At 38.0% G+C, this 27905-nt stretch overlaps 1 protein-coding gene across 4 annotated transcripts in view; it reads right to left on the bottom strand.

Annotated features, from left to right (window-relative positions):
• ANKRD28 (ankyrin repeat domain 28) overlaps positions 1–27905 on the bottom strand; it is a 216289-nt gene that overhangs the window by 25043 nt on the left and 163341 nt on the right. For all 4 annotated transcript variants that reach the window (XM_055569970.1, XM_055569968.1, XM_055569969.1 and 1 more), the window contains 11 exons: positions 25194–25336; positions 22072–22284; positions 18206–18284; positions 17356–17470; positions 16348–16430; positions 14419–14482; positions 14144–14212; positions 11475–11615; positions 2234–2345; positions 1367–1393; positions 873–947 (listed from right to left, as the gene is read on the bottom strand). In XM_055569970.1, the coding sequence (XP_055425945.1) occupies positions 873–947; positions 1367–1393; positions 2234–2345; positions 11475–11615; positions 14144–14212; positions 14419–14482; positions 16348–16430; positions 17356–17470; positions 18206–18284; positions 22072–22284; positions 25194–25336 (1121 nt within the window). The remainder of the gene's footprint in view (positions 1–872; positions 948–1366; positions 1394–2233; positions 2346–11474; positions 11616–14143; positions 14213–14418; positions 14483–16347; positions 16431–17355; positions 17471–18205; positions 18285–22071; positions 22285–25193; positions 25337–27905) is intronic.

Here is a 27905-nt window from a genome sequence, read left to right on the forward strand (position 1 = left end):
TCTTCTTAGTTATTCAGACCATGGTAGGAAGTATTTCTGGGGAGAAAGGGGCAGAAAGATAAGGCAGAAAATTCAATGTACATGTGTCAGTGTCAGAAAATAGGCCAGAGGAATTAAGACGAAAAATGATAGTATTTGTGAGAGGAAACAAATGGGTCACTGAACTTTTAGTGACACACACTAAGTACAGAGCCTTAAAACAGTTTACTGCACTTGAAACCAGAGGTCTCACAAACAGTGACAGGGCCCAATTCTCCTGACTCTCAAAGTCCCCCACCTCCCACAACATGCTGTGTTTCAAAGGTAATTCTTCTTTCAGCACAGAAGGAATGAGATTGAGCCCTGCTTCAAATCCGTAAGGTAATTCATTCCTATATATGACTTAACTGTCACACTCTCTCCTAACCTCCTCTTAGTGATGGACATTAGTGACGCTAGAAAATCATGAAATTAAATCCTATAGCACGAGCAACCGAAGGACCAGTGAACACACACTTACCACCCCAAAAATCACAAAGTAAGCAAAACATTGTAGAAATGCCACAAAAATTATTGTTCTTGTATTATCTGCTTAAGAATGCAGAAGCCATTCCACTAGGGCGGGTCATTTTAAAGTTCACATCTCAGGCATATTCTCTCCTTAGAGCAGGTCTGGGGGAAATTAAACTCATCCCTCTGTCCTTTTTTTTAAAAGACAAACAAACAAAAGCACATTAAAGAATTCTCTGTATTAAGCAAGTTCTTACAGCTTTAATTCTACGATCATCATTATTAGGACCCAAAGTTCTGGGTCCTAGTTTGAGCCAACACAAGCAGGTATGAGATATTTTCAGCAAAGCAGCCATCAGGCTGGCTGTGAAGGCAGTACTTACAGCCAAGTGTAAAGGGCTGATTGTTGCTCTATTGTCTGAATCATTCAGCATGTCTGTTCCCGATGTTTCCATTAACTGAGAAAGAAAAGAATTTTAAATGTCAGAAATGGCACTTTTAGACATACCATAGCAGTTATTCCTGGTCCCCCTCCCCCAAGTTCAAATCCATTTTTAGAGTATAAGTGGATACTTGAACATAAATTTTAAAATCCCAAAACATTATATTATGAAAACTAAGCTCAGAAACCTTACAGAGTGGATTATCCTGAAAATTTGGACCCCACACTAAGAGTTTTGAGGGAATGGCTACACACTCCGACTTTGAAAGAAATGCTGTTCAACTGCCACCAAGTGAGAACCACCTCCCTCCCCCTCCCTTACATGATTTCTGTCACCATCTTTGTTCCCAGGAATGTGTCAGACAGGCTCCAGTTCGAGTGAGAGCAAATACTTAAATACTCTGAATAGTAGTGGGAAAACTGATTAATACTTACAACATCTAAAGGAGTTTCACTTGCAATCTGAAATAAAATTTAAAATAAAAATATTGAGTTGAAGAAGCAGTCATATATAGTAAAGAGATAAATGCAAACTATATGTCTTTATTTACCTATGGCTTTGTTAAATTCCCTTCTGAACTTGTGCTTTGCCTCCAAAAATTTATAGTCTTTTAAGTAAACAACTTAAAAGACTAGACCAAAAATCTATATACATGGGTCTCAGATTTTAGTCTAGAAATACCATACTAACCTAAGGAAATAGTATTTCTGCAGCAGGGTTCTAAATGCTATATTAAGTATGACAACCTCCTTTTTCTTTTTTATACCCACCCTTCTTTAATTTTACTCCCCCTTTAAGGAAAGCAATATTAATTTATAAGTAAACTTAAATGAAGAAACCCATAATGTGGGGCATTTGAAATAAAAAGTTCCGCTGCAGCAGATGAGTCTCCCTTTTCAGGACAGACTGCTAGTAGACTGGGCCTTTCAGAACTCCTAAATATGCAGGGGGAATCTTCTCACAGGGACATGTATTTCTCACATATGACAAAGTTACAGTTTAATGCCTTCTGGAAAACGTTTCACGAGGCAGGGGCAGTGAATGTTAGGTGGGCATGGGGGTTTCTAAGGGAAGGACACAAGGAGACCTCTCCAGAGATCTAATTTCTTTCTGTCCCCTTTCTCTGTGAAAGGGAAAAGGGAATGAAAGAAAGCTTAATGAGGCAAGTGTGAATTTAAGATGGAAAGGGATTCTAAAGATATTACAAGGCATTTATTTCTTGGTTCATTTATTCTCATTGCCATTACATTATTAGAACATAAACTCACACTGGTCCTTCCACAAGAACTCAGGATTCTTACCAGCTGAAGACACAGACGGTGACCATATGCAGCTGAATAATGAACGGCATTGTATCCTTGCTTGTCCCGGATCCCTGGATTTGCATCATTTCTTAATAAGTATTCCAGGCACCTATTAGAGTAAGACATATTCAAAATTCTAAATCCTGCATTTTAAACAATGATAAAAACAAAGACAAACTCAAAACTGGCAATTTTTCTTACACTTGAATAATGTAAAAATCATAAATATACCTACACTACATAAATTTATCATTTAAATGACACCGACTGTAAGTATCATAAAACCACAAATTAAATGTTCGTAAGAGAATCTTCTTTATCCACAGCTTGTCCATCTATGGCACCAGTCAGCCTACTCAGTGTTTGACAGGATTAGACTCCCAGTGGCGGGAGCGTCCAATCTATCTGGACCACAGAGTAAGTATGAAATCTCATTAGGAAGCTCAAGAAAGGATGTAGAAATATCTCCGAAAACCAAGATCAGAATTCAAAGATCTTGCTTTAGAGACCTGGAAAGTGTGGGAACAATGCACAACTGGTATACAGGTAACAAGAAAGATCTTCTCACAGGAAACACACTTTATTCCTGTGCTATTACACTACGAAGAAAGCAATTTTAAAAGGACTTAAAGATTCACAATTTGTTATAATTTTGATAAATGTTATTGTTACTATAGCCAAAAAGAGAGTACTGAATTAGAAACTAAAAGATTTATCTCTAGAGTTAGTTTGATATCATCCACCTTGGACAAAGAGTTTCTTCACCTTTATGGTGAAATGGCTTTTGTTTATTCATCTTACAGATGGAGGTACAAATTCAACTAAATAATCTAAACACCATTCATGGTTTTTATTAAGTCTGCTTTAAAAACACAGACATTTCACTCAAGGGCATATCCTTCTATCTTTAATCAAGTTTTCTAGATGTGAATGATAGAACAGCAATAGTTCACCTTACGAAGACTTGAATACAAGACAGATTCTACCAGTGGAACAAGCTATTTTAAGATAACTTGCTGATACATGAGTACAGGGGAAAAAAAGATTTATTTAAGGAAAGAGAAACAAGTAGGTTAGTTCATGCTTACTTTCTGAAGTAGGAGGGCAAGTCTCAAAGCACTACTTACGTGACCAGTTCCAAGTATACAGCATTAAATGGTTTGAAATAATTCAACCATAATACATCCAGAAGTTCCTATCAATCACAGTGTTTAATAGTTTACCTTCACATTATTAGATGATTTGTCTCCTACAGCAAAACAAAGACTAAAAGTTGATTTACAACTATAAAATTACTTCTATTGCCATGCCTTTCAAATTTTGCTAAAGCAGTATGAATTTTCATAACTACTTTGTAAGCATTATCTTTAACAAATGAAAAAATTACTGACATTCAGGAAAAGTAAATCACTTGCTCCCAATCTTTTGGTTAGAATCAAGGACTAGACCTCGTGTCTTTTCTTCAGGTGTTCTTGCTACAAATGCTTCAGCACAGGGGTTAATGAGTTAGCGACACTTTAACCTGGGTGTTTAAAATACTGAGCCACAAAACTGCTTAATCTTGAAAATCGAGACCTCACTTTTGACTTGCAATTGAGAAGGCAAAGAGTTGATCCTTACTTCCTCACTGTAAGTTAACACATGGTCATTTTATAAAACTCAGAAAATTAAGACAGGAAAATTTTCTATGAAACCCTCCTTCCCCTAAAATTAACTATACATATGCAAAATCTGGAGGAATATTTATGGCTAACTATCTCCTCCTTCCCGTAAAATTAACTATCTATGCAAAATCTGGAGGAATATTTGTGGCTAAATATCTAATAAACCACACTCACTCTTAAATACTTTGTTTTCTTCATCTGTTAGACAAATTAAATATCTTCATCCCAATTAAGCATGTAATTTAAACTGGGGAGATGCTCAAACCATTTAAATTTCTCCTACTCTTCCTCCACCACCATGACTCCTACCACTTTTTCTGGACTGAATGCAACCCACGTGCTCCATGGCTGGTCAGAGCCCTGGGAGAGGAGCACGCACCCACGGGCAGGGAATGGGGCACTGTCAGCAGACGCCTCCGACTCTCCCTGACCACAGGGCACACACAATAGTCAGTGCTTACATAAGACAGGCATTAACCATAGTTTAAAAACTATGACTCATCCTTATAGGAAGAGTATAATGTATCAGGTATTGTTTAAGCAATTTTGATACTCTATCTCATATGACACTCTACCTTAATATGCTATAGGAGATCAGTGGAGAAACAACTCCTGAAAGAATGAAGGGATGAAGCCAAAGGAAAAACAATGCCCAGTTGTGGATATGACTCATGATGGAAGTAAAGTCCGATGCTGTAAAGAGCAATATTGCATAGGAACCTGGAAAGTTAGGTCCATGAATCAAAGTAAATGGAAGTGGTTAAACAGGAGATGGCAAGAGTGAATGTCGGCATTCTAGGAATCAGTAAACTAAAATGGACTGGAATGGGCGAATTTAACTCAGATGACCATTATATCTACTACTGTGGGCAAGAATCCCTTAGAAGAAATGGAGTACTCATCATAGTCAATAGAGTCCAAAAGGCAGTACTTGGGTGCAATCTCAAAAACGACAGAATGATCTCTGTTTGTTTCCAAGGCAAACCATTCAATATCACAATGAACCAAGTCTATGCCCTGACCAGTAATGCTGAAAAAGCTGAAGTGGAACGGTTCTATGAAGACCTATAAGACATTTTAAAACTAACACCCAAAAAGAAGTCCTTTTCATCACAGGGGACTGGAATGCAAAAGTAGGAAGTCAGGAGACACCTGGAGAAATAGGCAAATTTGCCCTTGGAGTACGGAATGAAGCAGGGCAAAGGCTAATAGAGTTTGGCCAAGAGAATGCACTGGTCATAGCAAACACCCTCTTTCAACAACACAAGAGAAGACATTACACATAGATATCACCAGATGGTCAATACCAAAATCAGAATGATTATATTTTTTGCAGCCAAAGATGGAGAAGCTCTATACACTCAGCAAAAACAAGACCAAGAGACGATTGTGGCTCAGATCATGAACTCCTTATTGCCAAATTCAGACTTAAATTGAAGAAAGTAGGGAAAACCACTAGACCATTCAGGTATGACCTAAATCAAATCCCTTATGCTTATACAGTGGAGTGACAAACAGACTCAAGGGATAAACAGTGCCTGAAGAACTATGGACGGAGGTTCGTGACTTTGTACAGGAGGCAGGGATCAAGACCATCCTCATGGAAAAGAAACGTAAGAAGGCAAAATGGCTGTCTGAGGAGGCCTTACAAATAGCTGTGAAAAGAAGGGAAGTGAAAAGCAAAGGAGCAAAGGTAAGATAAAGCATCTGAATGCAGAGTTCCAAAGAATAGCAAGGAGAGATAAGAAAGCCTTCCTCAGTGATAAATGCAAAGAAATAGAGGAAAACAATAGAATGGGAAAGACTAGAGCTCTCTTCAAGAAAATTAGAGATACCAAGGGAACATTTCATGCAAAGATGGGCTGGATAAAGGACAGAAATGGTATGGACCTAACAGAAACAGAAGATATTAAGAAGAGGTGGCAAGAATACACAGAATAACTGTACAAATAAGATCTTCATGACCCAGATAATCATGATGGTATGATCATTCACCTAGAGCCAGACATCTTGGAAAGCAAAGTCAAGCGGGCCTTAGGAAGCATCACTACAAACAACACTCATAGAGGTGATGGAATTCCAGTTGAGCTAATTCAAATCCTAAAAGATGATGCTGTGAAAGTGCTGCACTCAATATGCCAGCAAATTTGGAAAACTCAGCAGCAGTCATAGGACTGGAAAAGGTCACTTTTCATTCCAATCCCAAAGAAAGGCAATGGCAATGAATGCTCAAACTAACACACAATTGAACTCATCTCACAGGCTAGCAAAGTAATGCTCAAAATTCTCCAAGCCAGGCTTCAACAGTATGTGAACCGTGAACTTCCAGATGCTCAAGTTGGATTTAGAAAAGGCAAAGGAACCAGAGATCAAATTGCCAACATCCGCTGGATCATCAAAAAAGCAAGGGAGTTTCAGAAAAACATCTACTTCTGCTTTATTGACTATGCCAAAGCCTTTGACTGTGTGGATCACAATAAACTGTGGAAAATTCTGAAAGAGATGGGAATACCAGACCACCTGATCTGCCTCTTGAGAAATCTGTATGCAGGTCAGGAAGCAACACTTAGAACTGGACATGGAACAACAGACTGGTTCCAAACAGGGAAAAAGAGTCCGTCAAGGCTTTATATTGCCATCCTGCTTATTTAACTTGTATGCAGAGTACATCATGAGAAACACTGGGCTGGATGAAGCACAAACTGGAATCAAGATTGCTATGAGAAGTATCAGTACCCTCAGATATGCAGATGATACCACCCTTATGGCAGAAAGTGAAGAAGAACTACAGAGCCTCTTGATGAAAGTGAAAGAGGAGAGTGAAAAAGTTGGCTTAAAACTCAACATTCAGAAAACTAAGATCATGGCATCTGGTCCCATCACTTCATGGCAAATAGATGGAGAAACAGTGGAAACAGTGACAGACTTTATTTTCTTGGGCTCCAAAATCACTGCAGATGGTGACTGCAGCCATGAAATTAAAAGATGCTTGCTTCTTGGAAGAAAAGTTATGACCAACCTAGACAACATATTAAAAAGCAGAGACATTACTTTGCCAACAAAGGTCCATCTAGTCAAAGCTATGGTTTTTCCAGTAGTCAGGTAGGGATGTGAGAGTTGGATTATAAGGAAAGCTGAGCACTGAAGAATTGATGCTTTTGAACTGTGGTGTTGGAGAGGACTCTTGAGAGTCCCTTGGACTGCAAGGAGATCCAACCAGTCCATCCTAAAGGAGATCAGTCCTGAATATTCACTGGAAGGACTGTTGCTGATGCTGGCCACCTGATGCGAAGAACGGACTCATTTGAAAAGACCCTGATGCTGGGAAAGATTGAAGGCAGGAGAAGGGGATGACAGAGGATGAGATGGTTGGATGGCATCACTGACTCAATGGACATGAGTTTGAGTAAACTCTGGGAGTTGGTGATGGACAGGGAGGCCTGGTGTGCTGCAGTCCATGGGGTCGCAGAATTGGACATGACTGAGTGACTGAAGTGAAACTCATATGGCCATGTGTTAGGTCAGACTATTACTCCCACTTCACAGATGAAATGCACAGAGTTTAAGTAACCTACCCAAGGTCTCACAGCAATGACAGTACAGGTATCAAACCTAATGCTGTCCTACATGCATAACCAAAACAGTTAAAAAGGCTGCTAAATGCAAAGTTGTATACAATAGTCAAATGTATTTCTCTATTTCATAGCAAGAGGAAATTTAAAGATAAGATTTATTTTGGCAGTAAAAATATGAAATACTTAGAAATAAACCTAAGGATTATAAAAGTTCCAAGAAGAATGTATGATTCCACTTATATAAGGTTCAAAACAGGAGAAAATACACAATGCTATTAGAAGTCAAAATATGATTTCATTTTTGTGAAAATCTATCTCCATTAAAGTGTATCTTAGTGAAATGTATCTATGTATTCATAAACACATGTATCTATAACCACATGAACACAGAAAAGGCTACTGACAGATATATAGTAGGTCTGTAATTCTGATGACAGTATGCTGCTGCTGCTGCTAAGTCGCTTCAGTCGTGTCTGACTCTGTGCAACCCCACAGACGGCAGCCCACCAGGCTCCTCTGTCCCTGGGATTCTCCAGGCAAGAATACTGGAGTGGGTTGCCACTTCCTTCTCCAATGCATGTAAGTGAAAAGTGAAAATGAAGTCGCTCAGTCGCGTCCAACTCTTAGCAACCCCATGGACTGTAGCCTACCAGGCTCCTCCGTCCATGGGATTTTCCAGGCAAGAGTACTGGAGTGGGGTGCCATTGCCTTCTCCCGATGACACTATGAGGGACATGAAATGATGTACATAAATTTATGGAAATACCTGTGTTACTGGTAGTTATCACAGAAGAAAAGGCATGAGGAGGTCGTCTTCCTTATATGTAATCAGAATAAGCACCCCCAGCCCCAGGTCCTCACCCTTGTGCTCACAGGCAGCCCTATTTCTGTTCAAATGGCAAAGAGAGTTTTGTTTATAAGTACTGAATACATTTAATGCTTTTATTTGCTGAGTCATGACTGCCTATAGTGATTGCAGGCATCAGGATGATGGGGACAACTAGCAGGGTGAGTAGAAACGATGTCATGTATTTTTCCAACATTGATGGAAATTGAAGACAGAGGGACACACAGAGAGCAGAATTGTGCTATTAACTGTACATTAATAATCTGCCTCCAATGCGGGAGACCCGGGTTCGATCTCTGGGTTGGGAAGATCCCCTGGAGAAGGAAATGGTAATCCACGCCAGTATTCTTGCCTGGAGAATCCCATGGACGGAGAAGCCTGGTAGGCTACAGTCTACGGGGTTGCAAAGAGTCAAACACGAATGAGTGACTTCACACACACACACAATTATAATAAGTTAGTATCTGTCACTTTGAAAACAGAGAACCAATGGCAGCGTGTCAAAAATCCCACAGTGTATACAACGTTCCCTGGGGAGGGTAACAGGACATTATCAAACAACCATTCAAGAAGGAAACCAACAGACACAAATTACTATAACAGTATTTGAAGCCATGGGAATTTGTTTCTCCTTTTAGAAAATATTTCACTCTGGCTTTGGCAGCAGAATGAATTATTCCAGATTCTCTTATTATTACCTAACCTATTCCAGGGATTTATAGCCTTGGAATCCAAAAAAATAAACCAACGCTTTAATTCTACTATGTAAGCCTCCAAAACTTGCTGAGAGAATGCCTCTGGTACTCTGTGGTTACTGTGGCGTACAGCTTAAAGAAGTTCCCAGGGAACAAACCAGAGTTAATAAATGATGGTGTTAGAGAAGACCTCAGGGATTCTGAAACTTTAAAAATAAGAGAGAGGCTCCAAAAACAGTGCTAGATTCTTTAACACACATGACCTCAGTTTTCCCCACAATTCTGAGAATGAAGCCTACTTCTTAGAATTGTGGGGAAAACTGAGGTCATGCATGTTAAAGAATCTAGCTTCTCTGGTGGCTCAGACAGTAAAGAATCCACCTGCAATGCAAGAGACCTGCATTTGATCCCTGGGTTGGGAAGATCCCCTGGAGAAGGGAATGGCAACCCACTCCAGTATTCTTGCCTGGAGAATTCCACGAACAGAAGAGCCTGGAGGTCTATAGTCCATGGAGTCCCAAAGAGTTGGACATGAGTGAGTGACTATGACTTTCACTTTTTTAGGTTTCATTCTCATTTTATAGATAAGTAAGTTTTTGCCTAACAATTACTTGCTCAGGCTCAAAGAGGATAATATGAAGACCTCAACACTTAAACTGGGTCTTTTGGAATAAAGCTCATGTTCTTTCTAGTACATCAGGCTGCTTGTATTGATACTGAGAATTAAGTGTCTAAGTAATAAATATCTCTAGCCTACTGCTCAAAACAGCTTATATTAGTTAAGAAAACTAACAATTTAATTCACTTCAGTGCTAAGTACAGTTCTAAAGAAAAAGTAGACTGGCTTAAAATAAAACCACAGATCTCAAACAGTATAGGTTGAGCATTGTCATTTTTAATGTTTTTGTGTAGGAATTCAGGTATAACTGTCTAAGGCAGGAGGACCACGGGGTAATCTCTGTGTCTATGTGACCTCAGTGGAATTTACGTGCATCATTGGGCAATGTCCAATAAGCAGTTATGGGAACAGTGGTAAAGGACTACTGATGTGATACAGTCATTTTAGCTATCATCTATTTTAGGAAAACCTATAAATCAAATCTTGAAATTATAAAATTTATAAAATAGAGAATAATCTACTCACCTAAGTTTACCCAAATACTTTCTGACTTACAAAGTGTTTATCACAGATTTTCTTTAAAGCTCTACTACCCAAAAACATAATTCAAATAATTTATAGCTTCTCTCAAAAACTATCTATATTTAACTATTCTGATATATACGAACTGTATATATTATATATTTCTCCAAAAAGAAAGTATAGTAATTCTTCAGTATCCAAGGGGGATTGGTTCCAAGAGTACCTGTGAATATCAAAGACCATGAACCCTCACTCAAGTCCCTTATAAAAAAATGAACATAACCCTACAATGAATATAGTCAGCTCCCCAAATCTGCAGATGCAAAACTAGCAGACACAAAGCGCTGAGAGCGTCTTTACTAGAGCTTTCAAGATTAGAATTTTAACCACAAATCCAGCATAACAAAAGGGATTTGCAATCACAGTCACAGAATTTATAATAAATTAATATTTGTGAGTAATATCATTAAATTATGCATTTTATAAGGAAATAGATCTCTATTAAATGCAACTTCCTTGAAGTATATTTTATAAAATCTTTCCCTCAAAACCATTATTTTTATTTTCTACCCTTCACTGACTCAGACTCATGGGGAATACCATAGATCCTGAAGATATCTTCTCTGTCTCTAACGAGCTCATTTTCTTCCAAGAAGGCAATATACATTAAGGTACAGACATCTGACCAACTTCAGGTGAAAATTAATTATGAAAGAATTTATAAATCTCTCATTTGTTTTTATTAAGTCATCCTTGGGCAACATTTACTCACTCGCTGTCTACATAATTTACTTAAGTAATATTTAGTACCAACTATGTGTCCAATTCTGCCACTTCAATTACTCCCCATTTAAACACACATTTACAGGGATCCCTTGGGAATATGACGCTCTACCTCTGAAGGATACTGGTATTCCAGTCTCCGCCCTATCCTCTGATGGCACTGTCCATCTACCTCTTGCCTCTCCTTTTCCCTGTGATACACTCAGCACTGCTGCCTCTGAGAAGTCAGGTGGAAAAAGCTTGGAGGTGGTAGATACTAAGATGTGCTTTTGGAAGGGAGGACAAAAAGGGACCTTTATACTTCTTCTACCACCTCATTAGTTCATAAGGCAGGTTGCTGAGTAGAAGCAGGTAGTAATAACTATGATTAAGAATAACTATAAAAACAACTTATTTTCCACACTGAACACTCAGGGAAAGAAATAATAAAGAGTACAGAAAGGAAATACAAATTTGCTACGAAAGTTGCCACCTGTCTGCAGGTGCTGGTCCACAGAGACGACGACCCTGCACTCTCACCACGAGACACTCACTTGCCGTCCGTGTCTGACGTCGCTGCGTAGTGCAGGGGCGTGCATCCTCGCTCATCAAGGTCATTCACGCTTGCTCCTGAGCCCACAAGAGCAAACAGGCACTGGTAGTTGCAGTTGGCAGCTGCGTAATGCAGTGGAGATCTTTTTGCCCAAATTAATTAAAAAAAAAAAAAAAAAGTCAGGGACACACCCCAGGAAGTAAGAGCACAGCTGATCCACCCAGTTATAAATACTGTATTTATAGTAAGTTGGAGGTTGATTTCTGCCATATACTAAGTCTTTCAAAGGGCCAGACAGAAAGCTAGGAGGAGAAATCAAGATGCCTGAAAGCCTCTAAGAAAACAAAATAAGACAGAAACACAGTTAAAAGTAAAAGAACGTAAAATAAGATAGAAACACAGTTAAAAGCATTTCATAGCTCAGACAGTAACAATTACAGGTTTTGAGTGAATTATGGATACCCTTCATATTCTGCTCCAAAACTTGAAAACTTGTATTCTTCTTCCTCCCTAATACCATCAGCAATCTGAGAAGAGTTTTCATTTTAACAAAGCTTCCCCTATACTAATACAAATGTTTCACAGTACAGAGGTAGCACCTTCTGTTATGTCTCGGTAGAGGAATAAATGGTAAGAAAAATACAGAAGTATTAAAAAGAATGCTGTAATATCAACTATATGGGAGAGCTGCACAGTAATATCAGATTTCTCAAGCAAAAATGTATACTTTTGAAGATTTTTCATCATTTTGAAGAGCTAGGGTACTGTGTTAATAATTACTAGAGACGGAATATTTGTAGCTTATTTCTTTCCAGTTACTGAAATGAAAAAGAATGCTATTAAATTTAGGAGTTTCTGTATTTAGATTACAAAACTATAATGATTCATGACTTTTCATTTACAAAAAGAGGAAGAAGAAAGAAAACAGAAAAGTGGAGGTGAATTTAGTCCAGAGTCTTCATGGCATATTGTTTTCTAAAATATATACCTGGGAAAATGACAGTGAAGCATTATTTTACTTTATTGGATACTAATATAATATAGTAATAGTATTTTTGAAGATGCAATTAATCCTGAATTATTTTCAAGCCTGTAAAGTCAGAAGCCCTGTCTGTAGCATACAGTGCTTCATGTACTACAAACTAACTAATGTGAGCTGGACTGAAGTCCGCTTACACCTGCATGCCCTCGAGCCTGTGCTCCACAACAAGCCACTGCAACGCGAAGCCCACGCGCTGCAGCTAGAGAGGAGCCCCCACTCACCACAACTAGAGGGGAGCCTATGCAGCAATGAAGATCCAGCGCAGTCAAATACATAAAATAAATAATTGTTAAAAGGGAAAAAAAAAAAAGCACACTTACAAAAATAAATTAGCTATAAAAATATTGCACTCCAAAGACAAAGTGATTTTTGATTTCTTGGGTCACTGGCTCCTTCAGTCAGAAGGCACATGAGAACAGTCTGTTCCTCAAAGGAATGGTGGGGTCAGACAGTTGTTTTCACTTTTCTCTCACACACTTCTGATTCCCTACCACATGTGATTCTATTGACCTCTGCACTATACCATTCCCAGGCACTGATACATATTCACACATTTCCTTCCAACACATACCCTCTCTTATCGTATACTCTGATATAATTCTCAAACTCTTGACACACAATTTTGCTCATATTGCCACCTTTCTTCTTCTTTCTTTTTTTACTGAGGTAACACTGGTTTATAACACTGCATAAGTTGCCTGCGTACAACATTAGACTTCTGTACACACTATACCACGCTCACCTGTTTTTCAAACTGCCTTCCACCCTTTCCTATATGGTTCTGACAGACACTGGGTCAATCCCCACTCTAAGTAACTTGGCAGACCCCGGTGGCTTCAATCACTGCAGTCACAGATGCAAGCAACGGTGAGGCCTGGGGCTGAACAGCGAGAATGCGCATCGGCTGAGTGACTACACAGGGACTCTGCATTCACACTGTGACCTGTTTCCTCCCTCCTAGTGCTCTGGAACCAAAACTAGGCCATAGAGTCTCTAAGAAAGAATGACTTGAGGGAATGGAGAACTACCACTGCTCTTATAAGTTGCTGTTTAGGGAGCACAGGTACTGCGCATGGGTTACATTTTCATAGCTATAAAGGAAGCGGAGGAATGACATCATAAAAGGTATGTAGTGCTTATAAAGGAAAGCTGTGGCTGGTAGGGTGGGGCTATGGCAGGGCCCAGTTGGAAGAAGGCTGTGGGTAAGATTGAATATTCAGAAGTTATCTACGTATTGGAATCTTTCAACAAATCATGATCACAATGTAAAAGATGTGAAAGTTTTTAGTTAACTCACAGAAGCCAAATAAAAAGATTAAGAAAGTCATTAAGGAAGCCATTAAGGACTTCCCTCATGGCTCAGACAGTAAAAAATCCGCCTGCAATGCAGGAGACATGGGTTTGAGCCTCGGGTCAGGAATATTCCTGGAAAAGGGAATGGCAACCCTCACCACTATTCTTGTCCGGGAAATCCCATGGACAGAGGAGCCTGGTGGCCTACAGTCCATGGGGCTGCAAAGAGTTGGACATGACTGAGCGACTAACACAGACGCCAAATTATAATTTGAGAAAGTGATTAAGCAAATAACATTAAGCAGGAGCTCTAGAGGAACTGTACCACAGCTCACCTTCCAAACTTGTCTTTTTTGTTGAAGTCTGCACCAGTATTCAGCAGAAGGTTTAGGCACTCCAAATTACTACCCAGGAAAAATACAATGAGAAGATGCAACTGTCAATAACTTTATGATGAAACTGGTAGGTTTAAATAAGTATAAAAGTATGTTTTCAAATGAGGGCAGAGTGAATAAAATACTATGACTTATATTTTACGAAACAACAACAACAAAACCTGCCATGATCAGCTACCTTTTTCTTAAAAAAAGTAAAAATTTTGTTAACATACCCTCCAGCTGCAGCTGCATGTAGACAGGTCCTGCCAAAATCATCTGGGGTATCTATATCAAATCCTACAAGAATGAATACATCTTACATAATACTATATGCATGTTACTTTATGTTAAAGCATTACATTAACAATGTAAAAAATCACACCCCATCATACACAAAACTATGACTTACAAATAGGTATAAATTAATTGAAAACAGATTAATAATGTATTTTTTTTAATTACCACTAAAAAACTGGGGGTTTTTCAAAACAAATGCTAGAGTACTTGTTTAAAAGTCATAGGATACAATGGAATATTATTCAGCAATAAAAAGAAATAAAGTACTGATACATACTTATAACACTGGATGACCCTTCAGAACATTTCTAAGTGAAAAACCAGTCACAAAACCACGTTAGGTGATTCCACCTCTACAACCTACCTAGAACAGGTAAATTTAGAGATGGAAAGTAGATTATTGATTACTAAGGGCTGGGGGAGGAAAGAAATGGGGAACTGATGCCAAATGAAGCTTCTCTGGGTGTGGGCGGTAGCAAAATGTTCTAAAACCCACTGTAGTCATGGTCACGTATCTCTGTGAATATACTAAACTGTAAGATACATGAACATTGTTGGGGGGGTGGCGTGCCACGCTGCACGGCATGTGGGATCTCAGTTCCCAGACAGGCATAGAAACTGCACCCCCTGCCTTGAGAAGCACGGAGTAACCAGTGGACTGCCAGGGAAGCCCCATGAATGATTTCTTAGTAAACTTTTTCCTTTGCTACCTGTGGATTACTACTGAGAAGAGAGTTTTATAATCCTCTTTCATAGATAAATGGGTATGTGATTACTTGTGGTATGCATACACTTAAAACACTCAAAACACAATTACATCACTTAAAAGATATCACTAAGGGCTCCCCTGGTGGCTCAGTGGTAAAGAATGTACCTGCAGATGCGGAAGATGCAGGTTCCACCCCTGATCCGGGAGGATCCCACAGGCTGCAGGGCAACTGAGCCCACGCACTACAGCTATGGGAGCCTGCCCTCTGGAGCCCGGAGCCGTCAACCCCTGATCCAGGAGGATCCCACATGCTGCAGGGCGACTGAGCCTGTGCCCTACAGCTACGGGAGCCTGCCCTCTGGAGCCTGGGAGCCGCGACTGGAGCTGGCACGCCTGGAGCTGGTGCTCTGCACCAAGAGAAGCCAGAGCAATGCGAAGCTTGTCACCACAGCTATGGGGCAGCCCCTGCCCTCCCCAACTAGGAAGAAGCCCTCGCAGCAACGAAGACCGGGCAAAGCCAAGGGGGAAAAAAGGTACCATTAAGAAAAACTCAGAAGGGTCTGTCTCACAATATGCTAATTTTTCCCAGAAACTTTCCCATAATTCTTTCAGCAATCATAAGTATTAATAATATATAAAATCTGTTCAACTTTTGTAACATGCTAATAGAATACCATTTAAAGTAAAATCTTATCTATTTAGTGCTTCTATGCATTTTAATAAATATCTTTATAGTAATATTTATATTAACAGAAAGCTACTGATCCTGTTTTGTTTCAAACTATGACTGTGGTATTTTAAAACAGTAATTAAATATGGTATAAATTTCAGACCTAGAAGATACTGTAAACTGGTCACTGGTTCTTAAAAAGGAACCATGCAAATGAAGATATTTTGCTTCCAGACATAAAGGGACTACTTCAGAAATATTCCACATGCCATTCCCCAACTAAGAGAGGAAGAAATCACTAGAAAAATAAAACCTTTCCCAGAGTTGAAGAGAAAATCAAATCTTATAGGGCCCAACATCTTCTAAGAGGGGTTAATAAATGATCCATACTTGGATGTATTTGTATATAATTTTGAAAAAGCAGGATGGAAGGGAGTTTGGGGGAACCATAAAAGAGGATAATTTGTCTGTGAAGGTTCCACTCACCAGAAGAAAGAAGTTTCCTACAGCAATCTGAAAAACCACTTAAGGCTGCCAAATGGAGGGGGAACATTCCATGTATGCCACGTCTAAAGCAAAGAGGACAGTATCTTCATCATAATGCGAGAAAAATACAGTCACTTAAATAAAGTAAAAAGAAACTACTTAACTTCTCCAGCAACCTCCCTCTTGGAGTAGGGTTTTCGAGCTCAGACTACTGTCACTGTGGACTTTCTGTGGGTCTGTGTGTGTGTGCTGGGCAGAGGGCAGGACATCACCCGTGTCCCTGGGCTCGAGCTACACTGGGTGGCAGTGGCACTCTGCCCAAATTAGGACAACCAAAAATGACTCTATAGACATTTGTCTCAGGAGCAAAAATCATCCCACCTGCTTTGCCATCAAGCATCATTACCACAAGGCAAAATGTTTTGCTTAAGACTGTTCACTGCAGTAATTTTCCTAGCAGTAAAAAATCAGAAGTAAGTTGTGTTTGTAAATGAGGAGAATGAATAAACTGTGAAATCTTTACACAAGAATTAAATTTTATAAAACGAATGAACTAGAGTTACTTACAGAGATTAGGAAAGGAAAAAAAGCCCAAATTTATATTTACATGGCTAAATCAACAACCGCGTGTAAAAAAAAAAAAAGTTTCATGAAGCATACAGTAGCATACCATTTTTAGAAAGCTTAAAAGAATATTTAAAACCTATTTATGAACATATAAAAGTATAATAAAAATGTAAAACTACACATAGGAATGATAAGCATCAATTTAAGTAGGGTGTGTATTTCTGCAGAGCATGCAAGAGAATCCATCTTTCAAACAAAATTTTACATGGAAACTTTAACATATTAGTCATAATCTAGAAAGAACTGGGATAAAAAACATAAAAAGACCCAATGAAGTTGTATTCAACATTCTATTACATCATCAACACCAAGAGGAAAAAGCTCAAGCAATAGTCCCACGTTCAGGACAAACCCGCGCTCCCCTGCCTGGCAGGCACTTACTTGGCCGTGTCGGCCCCGCTCGTGATGAGGGTGTTGATGAGCAGCTCGTGGCCATACCTCGCTGCTATGTGCAAAGGAGTGTTGCCATTCTTATCTTCACAGTCGATCACAGCTCCTGCAACAAAAGAGAAATAAAATCCATAGATTTCATCCACAGCGCAGTTACTGGGTCAGGCACTGGGATTACAGATTTTATACTTAGAGCAATTTCGTGAACTGAGCATAAGATTTTAATAGATTTAAAAATCAGAAGACAGTCTGCAACGCCTCATGAATTATTTGATCATGAGTTTACTCCTACCCTTTCCTTGACAAATGAGAACAGCTATTGTCCTAAGTATCAATACTACTTATAAATAGTCCCTTGGAACATGGCTTGTGAAACACTGCCTTAAAGTAATGTACCCAAAAGTCCTTTTTATTTAAAAGTTTAGCTTGCCTAGTACTAATTCAAATACAAAAGAATAAAAGTTTAGAAAAGAAATGAAAATGCTAAAAACAGTTCAAAATATTCAAAAAGGGTAAGAGAAATGCAACTGTGTCTTGTCAATATATAATAAACTGCAGTGCAAAGGCAGAGTTATTTTTCTATTTAGCATGTTTTTTTAAAGCCAGTACTAACTGCTAGTGATATTATATAAATAATCTAAGCGAAACAATACAGAAATAAATGAAAAACGACTATAAAAGATACATGTATGTGGCATTTAAAATTCTTCATTATCTGATTTTCATGATATGATATCAAATGTCAAAATTATGTATACTGCTATGACAATTCCTCAATACCATTCATTATGTGGATGAATGGTTTTACTTCAGAAAAAAAACAAACAGAAATACTTTTTACCACTCTGGATAATGGTTTGTGATCTGGAGAATCTACCATGGAGGGCAGTCATGTGCAGTGGAGTTTTTCCATCTTTGCTCTGAAATAGACACAAAAAAGATTTAAAATTCTGGTTATATTCATAACACATAATTGTTCATTTTATTTTGAATATCCTCTTGCAACCTTATTTTGCATAACTATTACTCAAGCATTAGGTTTAATAGGTGCCTACGGCAGTGTAAAACAGTTATCTGAAATTATGAACTAATGTTTTAGTATGTATACCATAAAGCACAAATACACAATGCCTACAGTTTATAGAAGGTCCCGAGTGGTAGGTGTGTTATAATCTTAATATCACTATTTCACAGATGGGAGAACTGAAGAACAAGGATACTAATGATTTGACCAAGGTCACGTCATTGGAAGTGGTACAGCCAGGATTTGCTGCCCAAGGTTCAAAAATTTCACATTGCTATAATTCTTTCGTCCTAAAAGAAATGCTAAATCCCTCCCTGACCAAGGAAAAGTGAATGTCAGAATTAACTTCAGCCACTATAATTCACTTTAAAAACTTTATACATTACTTAGTTTATAATTACTTGTAATCACTATTGTTAGCTATTTTCTCAAATTACTTGAGATAATAAACTAGACTGGTTGTGCATATGTATTCAATGTAGAAATTCTGAAATTTCAGAGGAATTCCAAATATGAATTAGTGATATCTTTTACTGTGAGTTAGGTAAAGTCCTTTCTTTCCTAAATTATTTTGTTAATCAAAACATACATGTGATTATCACAAAGGAAAGAAGTATTTGGGGTACTCTGGTTATCTGACCAATATTTACGTATAGGATGGGAGTGGGAAAAAGTATAATAGCTATCTGGCTTGACAACTGGATACATTGCATGAAATTGTATTTTTTTTTTTTTTTTTTGCTTTCAACATACATACTATACAGAGTTTCTATCCTCTATAGTAACTGATTATAGAATAAACACTTGAAGAATGGAGGAAAAAAAGGCAGCAAGTGACATTGTCAACGTAGCGGGGTTCATGATAAGCAAGGTTATAAAAAACCAGACCTATATTGCTCTTTTTAAAAGAACATTCACTTTACATCTAAATAGTATTTTGTAGGACAATCAATTTAAAAACTTACAAACTGAATATTTATGAACCTAAATTTACATTCCAAATGTAAGTCATCCACAATTTGATCAGGTCAGAAACATCAAAATAGAGAACGAAATGGGAGGAAAAGATGAAGGAGAAAGATGACTTGATAAGGAGGACTTGAGGGTCAGCAAGTATGATTTTCTTTCTTATAAGGCAAATTTTAAAGCCATAGCGCCTTATTCAAATAACCATTTGTCAAATATAGGAAACGTTGGTGTCAGGAACGAAGATATATTCTTGAATGAAAACACATTACTTGAAAACTCACTACTATCAACAGTTTTTACATAATGTCAGGGTTGGACGGTACCCAGAAATCGTCAACAACCTGGAGAGTGTGTTTCAATGAGCTTGGCGCTAGGGTAACTGGACAGCTGCACATCAGCAGGAAGTCACACATCCTTAGTCAAGATCAAAGCAACTTTTATGAAATCTAGTTTTAAATCAATGTCATGGCCTGTTGTCTTCAAATCTACTTCACCACCACATCTTAACGGCTTTGCTAAAATATTCCCTTGTCATGTGTAAAATCCACCACTGAATTTTCTAAATCATTAAGGAAGTAATGTCAAATAGGACCACTGATATGAGCAAGTAACCCTCTAGTAGAAATGATTCTCATCTCTACATTCCAAAAGAAAACACAGACTTAAAAATAACCACAGGTACGTAGCTACGTAGGCAATGACACACGAACCAAGTAATTAAATTATCTTCAAACTATAGTAACTGTCTGTCTAAACATCACTGTATAACATAAACCGCTTAATTTTTACTGAGCAATCGATACACTAAAAAATGCATAACAGTTAATGATATAGGTAAGTCTCTCTTACTCCAAGACACTTAATATTTAACAAAGATAATTTTAACTATAGCCACTTTATCATAAACAGATCTATCTAGACTAAAAATATCTGATGAGATCTTTTCATTTGAAAAACGTTACGATAACTTCAAATTTTTTTATTTTGAAATACTCTTTACTAAAAAATATTACTAGGGTTTTTCGGAAACAAGTAATAAACCTTTCCACTCCTGTAAGAATTTTTTTTTTCTGAGCACTGATTATCCAAACAGCAGGAAGTCTTCAAATCAAAATAAATTCAAATTGAATAAATTCAAATAAATTCAAAATAAGTTCAAATTTATTATTAGGAAATTTTTAGAAGTTATTTAAAGTATTAAAAATAAAACCTCAGCAGGTGATCTGACTGAGAACCGAAAACTTTAAACGTATTTTCTTAAAAGAAACACTTGTAACAGAGAGGGCTTTTTTTTTTAATATTATGCCCTTTCCTTCCGCGGTCTGATATGTGTAAATTCTGTCCTTTAGCTGGCAGAGGGCAATTGAGAGCAATGACCTAAATATAGATGGGCCAGCTGCTGCTACAGCTGTCAGAGGGGGTCAGCGGCATTGTTAAAGGATGTTTTCAAGTTAGAGATGAGAAAACCGACTCCCTTCCCTATCCTCTGAAAGACACCAGCTCATCACACCTACAAAAGGAGCTGAAATCGTATGTAATTAAGCTCTGAAAACATTCGAAGCTTAAATGTTTTTACAAATCCTAAATGGTTCTATTTTTTTTTTTAATGGTTTCTTTTTTTCATTCCACAAGCCACGGTTTGGCAAGTGCCCAAAGAATGAATTAATAAATTAATATAGACACAATCAGTGAAAGCAACTTGGAAAATATAAATGACAAGTACACATTATAGGGTAGTTATGTTCAAAATTGTGGTTACATGTGCATTTCCAAAGACTTATGCAGTAAAAGTACATTTATTTTAGCTCCAGAACTTTTATGTATTTCTAAAACTTAAATGCTCACTCTTGAAAGCGACTGACCAAAAATCAACTATTCCTTGTATGTAAACCACTGATATTCGTCTTTTAACTTTTCTAATATTGTGAAAAATTTCAAAACAGGAAAGTTGAAAGAATATTACTGTGAACACCCATATGTATACCACCTACAGTCTACTGCTAACATTTTACTATATGAACATTATCATACATCAGTCTCTCTCTCCACCCACCCATGCTATTAAGTGATTTTTTTTTTTTTGACCAAGCTGTGTGGTATGCAGAACAAGGGATGAAACCCATGCCTGCCCAGTAGTGGAAGCTCAGAATGTTAACCACTGGACTGCCAGGGAAGTCCCTAAATGATATTTTTCAAAATTAGCTACAGATAATGCTACTTATTGCCTCTAAAATCCTTTGGTATGTGTATCATTAACTAAGGGTGAATATTAGCTTGGTTTGTAACCTTCTAAGGGAACATTTACATGCAATGAAGGCTTTGAAATCTTAAATGTACCACTTGATGAGTTTTGACTAATTCTTGTTCATATAACCCAAAGCTCTCAAAATACAGGACATTACCACCATACCAGAAAGTTCCCCCATGCCTTTTTATCAATCCCTCCTCCCAGAGACAATAACTGTCCCGTTTTCTACCCCCAACTATAGATAGTCTGGCACCCCATTACTATTTGTCTGTTCTAAAACTTTATATAAGTGGGAACAGTGAACAAATTCTTATGTAACACTTTTACTCAGCATAGTACTTTTAAGACTTATCTGTGTATGTACCAGTAACTCATTCCTTTTTATTGCTGAATGGTATGTGCTACCAACAGTATTAATATAGCACAACCCGAAATACCAGGTAGGGATTTTGATCTGACTTCCTACCTTCATATTGACGTCGGCCCCATTGCCTACTAGAAGCTCTAAACACAATGCTCCGTGTGTAGATGCAGCAGCAAAGTGCAAAGGAGTAAACCCTTTTTCGTTCTTTTGATTAACATTAGCACCAGAGTCTATCAGTTCATTCACAACAACATCCTGTCCATTGTAGCAGGCTACGTGAAGAGGTGTATTTCCATAGGCGTTTGGTTCATTCATCTATTGGAAGACAAAAATGTCAATGTTAATGCAGTCTTCCTAATTATTAGTGTCGTAAGCTACCTTAACAATGCTGTGGTTGAAATCAAATTATTAAAGTGAGAAACAGGGATAAATAATTCAGATAAGGCTTATAATTTTAAACTTATTTTTAAAAAATGAACATAACTGCAGCATTTTGTCTATTTCAAGGCAAAACTGAATGATTACATGAGATATTTTAGGAAAATGAAAACAAATATTTTAAAAAGCATTCTAGGTAAGAGACAATTAAAGCAGTAACTCTAAGAATCATGAAAAATGGACACAAACTGAAACTGACATATATTGAAAAACACACATATTTTCTCCTGGTTCATTTACAGTGACCAAAGACGAAAGTTGGTTTTTAGTAGACTGCAAGATTTTTAAGAAATGAGTGACATCCTTTCCTATTTATTTAACTCATCTTTGCAACAAACTTAGGCTCTAGATATTTTCCAGCCTACATACTGATACACTGATGTGTTACCAAAATGAGTATGCTCTAAACAATGTGATCGGTACTGAGAAATAATTCATATAACTCGTTTATCTTTCTATTCCTTAAAAAATATATTAGATGAACATTTTCAAGTTTACACAGCTTTCCTGTAATGAAGAATTTTACCTTTGCCCCTGTCCTCTGGGAGGTAACCCACGGTACACCTGATAGACATGTGCTTGTCTAGGGTGGGAGCTGGCTACCGGGCAGCTGAGAGGAGGGTTAGCAGAGCGGATAGTCTTCAGGGGCAGGGCCACATAAACAGCCATGGGATCTGGGGGAAGGGCTTTGGATCACTTGGTCTCAGTGGACTGAAATCAATCACATGAACAATTCTGATCAATCATGCCCATCTTAGTGGAATCTCAACAAAACTCTGATAACAAAGCTCAGGTGGGCTTCTCTGGTTGGCAATACTGCGTGCGTATGTCCCACTCTGATGCTGGGAGATTAGAGACCTAACTCTGCAGGGAGAGGCCAACGGGAGCTTTGCATTTAGAATGAATACTTGTGTGTCTCTTCCTTTGGCTGATCTTAGTTTGTATTTTTTCTGTGTAATAAAGCATTACTGTGAGTATAATAGTGCTCAGTGAGTTTCTGGAGTTCTTCTAGTGAATTATCAAAGCTGAAGGGAGTTCTGTGCCCTCTATCCTTGTGGTTGGGCCCAATCTATCACAACTTTAACATTTTCCTTTCTCAGATCTCTAGTAACAGAAATTAGAGGAACTGAAAAAGCCACACATAACTTTAGTCAAATCATCTAGATTTCAACACCCAAAGCTGGCAACCTAAAACAGATTCTCCCTTGGAACTCCCAGAACTTTGAGAGATTACGTCTGCTGACTTCAGTCACCCACTTCATGGCCATCTGTTATGGCAGCTCTTAGAAGCTGAGTCATGCAATCAGAGGCCATGGGTCACTAAGTGGCTCAAAGTCTGACCACTTTTTTTGAAGAACACTTTCACCAGAGTTTATTTTGCTGCCAATAAAATTGCTTTAAAAATTGTCCCAGAATGGACTTGAAACAGTGACCAGAAGTAGGCTGTCTCATTTATCTAGATCAAGGGTCTCTTGGGCATTATAATCTCGGTGCTGAAACTGAGCTATAGGAAGTGCTGAGTTGAAAAAAAAAAAAAAAACCTTTCATCTGTTTGCACTCTACCTAACTGTGTTTGGCTTTCTGATCCCTATCTTTCAAAAATTAAGTGCTTCACATAGTCCTTAAATTAATAAATAGTTCAACCAGATCACCAACTATCTTTCTGTCTTTGCAGCTGATTTAACTACCTCCCTCTCTCCTGGTTGTTTTAAATCAATGGCTTAGTGGTAAAGAATCTGCCTGCCAATGCAGGAGACATGGATTCAATCCCTGGATTGGGACCCTCAATTCCTGGAGAAGGAAATGGCAACCCACTTTAGTATTCCTGGGAAATCCCACAGACAGAGGACCCTGGTGGTCTACACTCTATGGGGTCGTGAAAGAGTTGGACACGACTTAGCAACTAAACAACAACAAATAGTCTGTGTTTTAAAGAACCAGACGAGCTTGTCAGACCTGTACCTAAAATAAGAGTAGAGCTACTAAGTGAAAGTTGCTCAGTCGTGTCCAACTCTTCGCAACCCCATGGACTATTCAGTCCATGGAATTCTTCAGGCCAGAATATTGGAGTGGGTAACCATTCCCTTCTCCAGGGGATCTTCCCAACATAGGGACTGAACCCAGGTCTCCCGCACTGCAGGCAGGTTCTTTACCAGCTGAGCCACCAGGGAAGGGTGGGGTGTAACATACATGTGTGTAGAGGATGGACTGTGGGAGCGCCAGGTATTCTTAGCTGTCCAGGTTCTATTATCAAAGATATTCAGATGAAGCAGGCAACCCTTCCCTAACCAAACAGACTCATATAGTAGGGAACACTTGCAGCTAACTAGAGGCCAGAAGCCTCTAGTTTCCCTGCCTACTTCTGGCCAATACACTGTAATATGAACAGCTACAGTCATTTAAAGGAAATATTAGACAAACTGGGCAAATACTACTAACAATAACCAAGCCACTTAGGAAAATAATTCAATATGTCTGATCTGCTGGTTTCCACAGTTGAAATGAAGCTACAGGGGGCTAGAATGTGATGAAAAAGGAAAACCTCTGTCAATCAATCATTCATCTTTGGAAAATATTCTACCTCTTAACACATTTGACTAACTTCATGTCTTGGTCAGAATCAGCAGACTGTATATTATGTAAAGGAGTATAAACATAACATTATTAAAAGACAAAAACGTTACTGTAAGAAAACATCTTTTAAATTTGAAAAAACTTCCACTGACAATGAAATCACAAACACACAAAACGCTCCATTCTTCCTCCTGCTTGGTCTGTACACCTACATCAACTCCAAGATCGAGAAGGTACTTGACTACGCTGATCATCCCGCTGGAGGCTGCTGCGTGGAGAGGCGTGTAAGACTTCTTGTCCTTGCATGTCACCTCAGCTCCGTGTGCCACAAGTAATTTTACTACTTCAATGTGACCTGAAAATGTGTTTATGAAGAAAAAAAACAAGCAGAGAGCGTATGGAAAATATGAAATACAATACGATCTTGAATATCTTTAAAGACAGGTAAAAATACAAATTAACTAGACAATGCTCGACAAGTCACCAATTAATCGCGCTATCACCCGAGAGTGGACACAAGGAAAAAGTAAGAATTCAGGATAATTTTGATAAATGTTGACAGGCACAACAAACAGCTGAAAATAATACACTTAATTATCTTATCCAGTGATGACCCTGCAATCCTCCTTTCCCCTAGATCATGTTTCCGAGGTTGTTTTTAATACACTCTCAAGTTACTAAACCAGCTTATGTCTAATATAAGACATTAGTTTATGTTTGCAAGCTTTAGCAGAATCTTCTTCTATTCAGAAATCTGGGAGTGAATTGGGCATATTTCTTAAAAATGTCAGGTCTTTGGAACATTAAGCTAAAAACTTCTCTCTCACTATTTCCACCAGCTGTCCTTAATAACCTTAGTTTATTGCTCACCCATGCTGACTCCCAAATCTCAGTGGTCTAAACAATCAGTGTTTTCTCATTAGCATTATGATAGCTTGTCAAGAGGGCTCTGCTCAGTCCTTCAAGGATCCAGACACATGGAGCTGACACAATCCTGAAGGCAGCTGGTCACTGTGCCAAGAAAGGGGACTAAGAGCTTCACACCACTGATTAAATGCTCTGGTCCAGAGGCCATGCTGCTTCCGTTAGTCAGAACTAGTCTCAGGCTCCCCCCAACCATGCAAGGAGGCCAGGAAGGGGGACCTGTATCTGAAAGGTGAGAGAACCACTGGTCTCCTTTCCTGTCCCTTCACATCTCACCAGATGAGGTTACAGCGCTTCCTCCTCCTCCCCAAAGCTCTGCCGCCACTGTGCCTTTGTTCATGAAGCCGGTTTCTTCACTGCGCAGAATGTTCTGCCTGGATGTTTCCTTCTAATCACTGCTATTAATCCATGAAGAAGGCCATGTCAGTTCCTATCTGCCCTAGAAGTCTTATAAATAAGCCTTCTTATAAGGCTTCCAGTTCCCCAGAATTACATGGCCAAAAGCACCCTCTACCTGCAAATACTATCTAATAAGCATATAATACCTTGTGATGTTTCTTATACTTGAATCATTATTTAACTAACACTTTAATTACTTTTATGTATTAGGTTCCCAAATATGGATCTTTAAAGGCAAATGTCATAGGCTCTTATGGTCTCCTTCATGGTATACTTCAAACAGAACAGGCACCCATAAACATTTGTTGCAATAAACAAGTTGTTCGTGATGTCATTTTTAATATGCCTTCATAGGAAAGGAGTATATAAAGTTAATTACTATAAATATGAGATTTTCAAACATAGGACCCCACTCTCCTGAAAAAAGGATACTATAAGATGTATAAAGAATCAAGTATATTTGGTTGTTTATATATATACATTATCAATTAAAGTGGATACTTTCAGACATTTTCTCCCATCTTTATATGAAAAATATCTACTATATTTTTAGGAAAGGAAAAATCAAAAGAATATCTATTAAATCATTAGATGTCAAAGTAAATGTGACTATCATATAAGAGCAGTAGCAGGTACAAAAGCTCTCTCAAGACAGACATGTTACTTCTCTGACCTATGGCTCTAGAAAAAACAACTACTTGGGTTTGTGGTAATGTATTAAAAATCAGGACCTATAATACCCGGGAGCGTCACACATAAATGGAGCTTATTTAAACCAGGCAAATGCATATTATTCACTAATAGGCCAAAAAGAAACAAATTCTTCTGATTTTTAAGACTAGAAGGCCCATAACACAAACATACTGGAAAAACTGTTCAAAATTTATCACTCTAAGTAAATGACGCAGGTCATATTAACTGTGTAGATTCCAGGAAGTGTGAACTTTTCCTGACGTTGATAAAAACCTGTTTTTAAAAGGGGCCACGCGTAAGCAAATTTACTATCTTAAAATTGACAAATATGTATTTAAGTACATTTCTGAAATATGCATAAATTCCTTTAATGGACGGCTGAAAACATGAAGAAGAGGTCTTTCCATAGTCAGTTTGGTGTGACTTATTTGAAAGAAAAAAGGCAAGAGAGTTCTAGAGTGAAATAAATATATTGTTCTAGCTAGGCAGACCCTAGCCAGAATATGTATGTGTTTTCCTTATCAATATATAAAATGATGGTACCCAAGGGGACTAGATTTCATTCAATTTATCTGAGTGTATTTTCAGAAGATAGCATTCAGTAGATAGCATGGCATACTTAATTCTGTAATCAGTAACAACGTTCTTTAAAAATAATTATATCCAAGCAATGTAAGCTTGGTAAGAATAATCATTATCCTTCAGGAATTTGGAAAGTTCTCTGTATTTTTCTTTTGTTCATGAATGTATAAATAAAACGAGCTATGTTTGTTTTTTTTCCAATTTTTACAGGAGTATAGTTGGTTTAAAATGTGTTAGTTTCTACTACACAGCAAAGTGAATTAGTTAAACATATACATATATCCACTCTTTTTTATTTTTTAGATCCTTTCCCCATACAGGTCACT

This window comes from Bubalus kerabau, chromosome 2, assembly GCF_029407905.1.
Source record: "Bubalus kerabau isolate K-KA32 ecotype Philippines breed swamp buffalo chromosome 2, PCC_UOA_SB_1v2, whole genome shotgun sequence".
NCBI lineage: Eukaryota > Metazoa > Chordata > Mammalia > Artiodactyla > Bovidae > Bubalus > Bubalus kerabau.